The 7,648-nt window shown below is 35.6% G+C and overlaps 1 protein-coding gene across 1 annotated transcript; it reads right to left on the bottom strand.

The window, feature by feature from the left end:
* Positions 1–494: 494 nt before the first annotated feature.
* LOC146953510 (protein ROOT INITIATION DEFECTIVE 3-like) lies at positions 495–5,891 on the bottom strand. The gene is made up of 8 exons (XM_085710436.1): positions 5,590–5,891; positions 5,191–5,304; positions 3,859–3,992; positions 3,376–3,523; positions 2,701–2,903; positions 2,479–2,606; positions 1,234–1,472; positions 495–948 (listed from the first exon to the last, which is right to left on the bottom strand). Exons 1-8 carry the CDS (start codon positions 5,785–5,787, stop codon positions 772–774), a joined length of 1,341 nt encoding a protein of 446 aa, XP_085566562.1. The 5' UTR covers positions 5,788–5,891; the 3' UTR covers positions 495–771.
* Positions 5,892–7,648: the final 1,757 nt, after the last annotated feature.

Here is a 7,648-nt window from a genome sequence, read left to right as displayed (position 1 = left end):
CCCCCGTCAACTAGTTGTATCCCTTTGATAATCGCATACTAGTTTGGGGAGAAAGGATTTAGCTCATTGGCCCGTCAACGCCTCTGCCACCGATTTGTACAAACACCCTAAAGATGAGATGGGCATGAATTCCTTAAAGTCAAAAGGAGAATCCTCTTTAGGGATAAGAGTAGTGTGAAATAGAAAGAAAAGCTATGAGGTAGCCTATCATTGATGTAGAATTAATCGCACGTGACTCCAAACTCCCTGTTAAAGACTCCAAACTCCCACTACAACATTTTAGATTTCCACTATAGGTTCCTTAACATATGTGTTAAGGACACAAGTTAGCATTAAACATTGTATTCATAATTAAATTATTGATAAAGCGTTACATTAAATTCCTCTGCTTAAATTTTTATCCTTACATTAAAACATAAAGGGGCTCAAGCTGAACCTTCACAACCAGATAATAGATTCATGAAAAATACCGCAAGTGCTAATGTCACGAATCCTGACCAAAGCTTCTTCTAATATTATCACGTATCAAATGAATTTGTTTAACTTATCAATAAAAGGATGAATAATCTTATGAATTTGTTTAACTTATCAATTAAGGGATGAATAATCTTAAAAGTACAAATTAAGGAGAGAAAAAGATAACACACACTAGTAAGGATCCAACAAAAATAATAAGAGGAAGCATAACAAACTAGAAGGGAAGCTTGTGATGCTATAGATATACAAAATCTACCCCAAAATTGAAAACGTGCTTGGCAAGAAAAACATGTCTTATTTGTCATCTTCATCGAAGGTTCTTGTTTGACCACCATCCAATAGCTCCTTTATACCAAATCCGTGCAAGTTCTCATACATTTTCTTCCATTGGTTAGCCATCTCCATTGTCCTTTGGTACTCATGCTTTAGTTTCTCCATCTCGATTTCAGAAGCGGTGGCTGAACCTTGTTGCTGAGAAATAGATGAAAAGAGATTTTAAATCACAATTAAATTAGTTAATGGCTATCTATCCTGCACCGACATAGATATGAATACCGGATACGACACCAACACATAACAATTGTAAAAAAATGGAAGCAACTGAATTTGTCACCATATGTATCAATGTCAGACACTTAAAGACATCAACAGTAACATGTTCAATCTGAATCTGAATGTTGGTGCTACATAGATGGTGATTCCTTTAAATTAAAAATAAAAAAGACTGATAACTATAGGTCACAGAGACACACAAACCTGAAGCTTCTTAATGTGATTAGATATCAAATTAGAACTGTTGTATGAAACATCCATGCATCCCCTGCTACCACCTAGGTTGATAGCAGTCTTTAAATCTGAATCTGTTGAATTTGCATATTTTTCTAATGGAGGGAGTAAATAAGACCCATGTTTCTTTGTGGATGCTTGTAAATTAGAAGATGTATGATTGCTTGGGTCAATTTCTTGTCTAACAACAATAATATTAGTTATAGGTCCTGCAGCACCCAGAGAGATTAACATGTAAAAAATGCATGCTTAAGAAGGTGGCTCGGTCATGAAAACATGCCATCTTAAGAATAAATTAGAATAGAACCATATATAAGCATAGTAGTTAAGCATAAAAAACACATTTATACAATCATTCAGAGTATAATGGACGAAAATAAGAGTGAATAGGTGATTCCGTCCCTAAAATTGTAATTATTGATCAAATTAGTCTCTGATTTTTACGAATTAGCGACTTCATCCATGAAATTGTAACACGCCATTTAAAAAGGTCCCTTTGTTAAGTACAGTCATTAGATAGCATGACATGACACGGGACACGTTAAATGAACATGTGGCAGTCCACATGGACTCCACATCATTGTCATGTCTTCAGAGATGAAATTGTCTATTATAATTTGTTAGGTAAAAGGTGATGGATGAGTCACTTTCCCTTTGTTTTACCCTGCTCAAAATTCAATGGAAAATCACGTCAAGTGTCACATCTTCATTTAACGTGTCACATCATGCTCTCTAACAACTGAACTTAACAATGGGATATTTTTTATTGACACGTTACAATTTCAGAAACAAATTATTGATTATAAGTTAGGGACTAATTTGAACGATAGTTACAATTGAAGCTGAGAAAATGTCTATTCACACGGGAAAATCAAGAATCCTAGCCATAGGGAAATGACGTAATGTAGCACAGGTCACACGAAAAATCTTGCGCACAGACAAAGGATGGTTATCAACTTATCACGTGCTATGTTAGTTGCTAAAAGATACCACCCATTAATTGTTAGTTAACACTCTCACTCACAGATTCTAATTGACACGGAAAAACAACTTGAGCATTAGGAAAAAGAAAAGTTCATGACATAGGAAAAACGTTCATAGTAAACATCATAACATACAAGCTTTGCTGAACATAGAGATATAATCAGAACACCTGTCATGCAAAAGCAATACTAAACCAAGAGTATGCCATATTTCGCAAAGTTTATTCCACACCTTTAGCATGTTTAAACATGCGGACAATGTTGCGAGTTTTAGCATTCCAAACACGAACTATTCCATGCTCAGACCCAGAAATTAACAAATTCCCACCTTTGCTATATGTTAAGCAAGTAACTGCTTTGCTGTTAAAATGAGGAAGTTAGTATTGAGATGCCAAGAGAAGACATCATATGGTCACCATGTTTAAGATCTGGAAAACTAGGAGAAAAAGATAACCTGTGATTAGAAAATGAACCAATGATATGCATCCCATGATTATCAGTAGTAGTGATTCTTTCAGTGTTAAGTGCAGCAATAAATATTTTTCCATCACTACTCCCAGCATAAAACACATGTTCAGCTGGATCCAATACAATGGCATTAATTACTGAAGGGAAAACTATACTTCTAAGTAGTGTTCCCCTCGATAAGCTCCATACCTAAAAAACAGAAAATCAATCAAAATACAGAAGCAAGCTGTGTGAATTACAAATCATACAAACAACAGCCAAGCCCTGCGGTAGTGTCGTTAAATGCGGCTGTAGTGATGTTGTAGCGTAGAGGAATTTGAACGAATGACTATTTTCCAGCAATACGCAATTTCATACAAAATGTTGTCAAATAATGGCACTATAACACTGGTTGCATAGCTGGAATTAGAACAAACCACTATTTTACATGATCTGCGATTGACAACACTGGACTTGCCCAACAAAATTGGGTCAGCTACATTAATTTGAAAAACATGATTTCATATAAATATATATAAATGTTATGAAAGCTTGAATATGCCAAAGTTACAACTAAAGTTTTCAAATGGTAGAGATGGAAGCAGGCAATAGTAAACATACATACTTCCATTGATTATCTTTTTTTCTAAAACAATACTGTGAATAAAAGAGTAACACAAACCTTACACGTCCGATCGTCTGATGCTGAAACTATAATTGCATTGCACCCTCCATTACCAATCACAACATCAGTTACGCGCATGGTGTGCTCCGAAAAACTATACTCGTAAAGATTCTTTTCTTCCCGGCTTCTCAAATCATCAAATAAACTGAACCATGACATGCAGCGTAGTATATCCCAAAATGGTTAGCACCGGTAATACTTGAGCAGTATATTATCCCAAAATAAAAGGCAAAGAAGTTAAAAATAGCAAAAAAGACAAGATCAGTGTTGTCAATCATAGATCGCGAAAAATATTGGTTTTTTCAAATTTCTTACGCTACAGTACTATAGCGCCACTATAGCCGCTGTTTGGAAACACTTCGTATTAAATACCATATTGCAGAACAATAGCAATATGTTCAAATTCAGCTTCGTTGTAGCGCTATTGCACCTCCACTAGTTGACAACACTGGTCAAGATGAGTATATCAATTTCAAATACCTGAAAAGCGACCAAACTCGTACATATCCATCTTCAGAACCAGATATCAGCAGTGAGTCATCATCAGAAAATACCAGGCAAGTGACTGCCCTTAAATGAGCATGCCATTTCTTAAGCAATCTGCCAGTTTCAACCTTACAAATAAAGCATGCAAATCAGTACAGTAAAATGAGACAGACAAATCAATTTCCCACTTTCAAGACATAGTTTTTCACAACCTAATAACGCCAAAAATTTAGGGTATGATTGGATGTAAAATTTTATGAACAACTTTTTGGTTGTTCATAAATAAGAGAGAAAATATTCTAAAAGAGAGAATAAAACTATAACTAAGACTAATCTAACAAACTAATTCTTCATTCATTCATTTGATAATGATTACAATGACCTATCACTTATTTATAGCTTCAAATCCTAACAACTTAACCAATGACTCATCACTCTAGATCTTCTAAGAACATGACTCATCATCTAATTTAACTTGGACCTATTCTATTATAATGAACCTATCTTAATTCATTAGTAGGAGGGGATGACTTATTTTTCTTTTTTTAATTATTCAGGAAGCTACAAAATGTTTTTAAAGATAAATTAAGCGTGATTGAAATATTATATGTCATCTATTATGTTATTCTTCCAATTAATTTAAATCTGGAAATATATATACACACCAAAATATAGACTTATGTCATGTTTGGATTGGCTTATTTTGAGTTTATCTATTAGCATAAGCATTTGTAAGACTGTTTTGGAGAAAATATTAAAACAGCTTATGACATGTCCACTGTTGCAAACACATCTCCCTCTTCTTCAATGTTAACTACTCCAAATGAAGGAATAGGGTTTTTCGTGTACAAAAAACCAAACAAGCCTCTGTAATGACTCCACAGTAAAGAAGATAGTTTAGGGTTTGTGTCTTTAAAAAACTCTTCGCATTGAATAGCGCTTCGTTTTTCAAGATCAAAGATGTGAACCTATTATGTGAATGTGGTGACAGCCGCTATCACTCAGGGGACGACAACCACACTTTTTTTCGTTGCTAACAACATAGCTATTCATGTGAGCTTATTAAAGCAGCTTATAGCTTAACAGTGTGTCTATATTTTATCTTGTCATAGAAATAGTTTATAGATAAGCACGTATATGATAAGTGATTAAATACTCTAAATGCTTAATTAAGTAGTTTATCTAAACAGGGTCTTGGTCCTCCGAAATTTCCCCCTTTAAATCTCTTCATCGAAACAAACTTACACTTAAGGATAAATTAAACCATTAAGTTGAATAAACATTCCCATTAAAATCCAAGCATCAAGCGTGAATGTGAAAACTTACCTCCCACAAGTATATATCACCGGACAAAGCTCCGCCAACTAGATATGTTCCTTGATGATTAGCAGCAAGGGGCTTAATAGCTTCAGCAGTAAAGCTCTTAACTTCAACTTGAGGCTGCAAACTCATCATCATACAAGTAACAGTATTGTCATCACTCATCACTTAACAATTAACATCTACTCCCTCCGTTTCAAAATAAATATCGCAATTTTAAAATGTGCACTATTCACATAGTTTAGTAACCAGTGTCAACTTGTCAGTGTTAAGTATCATGTCATGTGTCTATGTTTGTTTAGAGTCATCTACTTGTGTCGGTGTCGTGTCAATGTCACTGTTTTAAACGATACATGAATGTTTTTGTAAATTTGATAAATTCAAGTAAAGGAGTAGATAAAATACCTTGGAGAAGGACCAGAAGAAAACAGAAGCAGAAGAAGGGTGACAAAGCTGAGAAGAAGCAAGAAAGCCAGAACCGAGAGAGACAAGGCCATGGAAAGGTGAAGAACATGATTTGTAACGTAGCTGCTCAGCACCTGTATGAAGGTCCCAACAACCTATCCCATCGTCAACAGAGGAAGAGGCCAAAACAACCTCCATACTTCACTGCCGACAGTTTTACGGCGGCCGACGGCAAACTCCGGGACGTTTTCCGAGGAGATGAGCTGTTCAATGCGGCGAGTCCAGCTTGCGTTCGGGTTGCTGTTCGGCTCCGAGGGTTTTGCTGTTTTTATTAGAATTACAATAGAACTATTAAAGGGGAATTAGTCACCTTTAGTCCCTGAATGCAAAGAAATTGCAAAACAGTCCCTGAATGTAGACTTTGTTGGTCAATTTTAGGGACTAAAGTGACTAATGGAGTCTACATTCAGGGACTAAATTGACTAACGGAGTCTGCATTCAAGGACTAAATTAACTAAAATAGTCTACATTCTGGGACTATTTTGCAATTTATCTGCATTCAAGGACTAAATTGACGACTCCTTTCCTATTCAGGTACAAAAGTAACTAATTCCCCTTTATTTTTAGAGTGAATAGTCAAGAGTAATTAGCCAAATACCCCCCCCCCCCCCCTCCGAAATTGCATGGTTCATCAAATACCCCCCTGTAGTTAACGAAACATCAATTACCCCCCTCGAAATTGCTTAACAATGATCAATTTCGTCCTTACGTCCATTTCTGCCGTTTGAATGGTGACGTGGCCGTTAACACGTCAGACACTCGATTAAGACATCTCATAGGGGGTTTTTGACCAGTTTTGATTTTTTTTTTTTAAGTTTTGTTTTGTATCTGCAACGATAACTTCTTCTTTGCTATGTACATAACCATAGCTTCATCTTCTTCCTCATTCTTCTGCATCTCAATTCAGCATTCTTCCTTCTAAACCGTTTGAAAATGATGGGTGGTGGATTTGGATATACAAATCAAAGGAAAATGAAAGAAACAACAAGTTCTCATTCCATGGGTGAAAGCATGAACATTATTACCCTCAAATGCCACTGTGAACGAGTATCTGTGGTTAGTGTTGCTGGAATTGAATATAATTTTGGTAGAGAATTTTTCTCATGCCCATTTCCAAAGGTAATTGAACCCTAATTTTAGTTTTTCCATTTTTTCCCAAATTCATTTACCCATTTCTGCAATTTTAGGGATTTACCCATTATTATACCTAAATATGAGGTTTATTAAGTTGTTGGGTAATTTTGATATGCTGGGTAACTTTGATTTTGATTTTCAGGATCATAAGTACAATTGTAATTTTTTTGTATGGGTTGATGAGGCTGAGGCTTTGGGGCTGCTTAATGGGACACTTGATCAAGATGTCTGGAAGGCTGGACTGTTGAGGAAGAAGGATAATTTGAAGAAAAGAAATGCATGTAATGATTTTTAAAATGGTGGTGATGGTATTTGGAAGCCACATTTGATGGAGAAAATGCAAATTTCAAGTCAAGATAGAAACAATGAAGAGGTGTGGAAGACAAAGTTGCTGGATAGAATTGATGCATTGATGAATGAAGTCAAGTTATTGAAGTACATGAAAACATTCTGTCAAAACCCCCCCTGTAGTTTATCATTAATGATCAAAAACCCCCCTGTTTGTGGCTTATGTTTTGACAGAACCTGTTATGCTAGTTCTGTTTGTGGCTGGTGGCGTGTTTCTGCTATGGGCCTACAGTGTCTGGGTGCCTGCAGTGTCTGGGCTATCATGACAAAGCATTGAGGCTATTGAACACAACTTGGTTTCTTGCAAATCAAAGCTTCCATAGGATTGTGCATACTATCTTTGCATGTTAGTCATTCTAGGATCCAACAGTTCAAGTCAATGCAACATTACTATATAGGAGAATATATTAAGTAAGTAGTTTATGCTATTTCCATAGTCCATACTTCAGTCCTTAATATATATCTTTACTCTTCCCTTTTATAAATCATAACTTCAATGGTTAGAATTTAAATATCT

This window comes from Medicago sativa, chromosome 1 (assembly GCF_051527215.1).
Source record: "Medicago sativa cultivar Bolivia chromosome 1, Bolivia_mono, whole genome shotgun sequence".
Classification (NCBI taxonomy): Eukaryota; Viridiplantae; Streptophyta; class Magnoliopsida; order Fabales; family Fabaceae; genus Medicago; species Medicago sativa.
The sequence above is the reverse complement of the archived record's forward strand: the minus strand, read 5'-3'. Positions and strand labels throughout refer to the sequence as shown.

Excerpts from the sequence above, each read along its gene's own strand:
- LOC146953510 (XM_085710436.1), bottom strand. The coding sequence starts at position 5,787 with ATGGAGGTTGTTTTGGCCTCTTCCTCTGTTGACGATGGGATAGGTTGT. Across the intron at positions 2,904-3,375 it reads CAGACGATCGGACGTGTAAG|GTATGGAGCTTATCGAGGGG; the intron begins GTTTGTGTTACT and ends TCTGTTTTTTAG. Across the intron at positions 2,607-2,700 it reads GGTTCATTTTCTAATCACAG|CAAAGCAGTTACTTGCTTAA; the intron begins GTTATCTTTTTC and ends TCATTTTAACAG.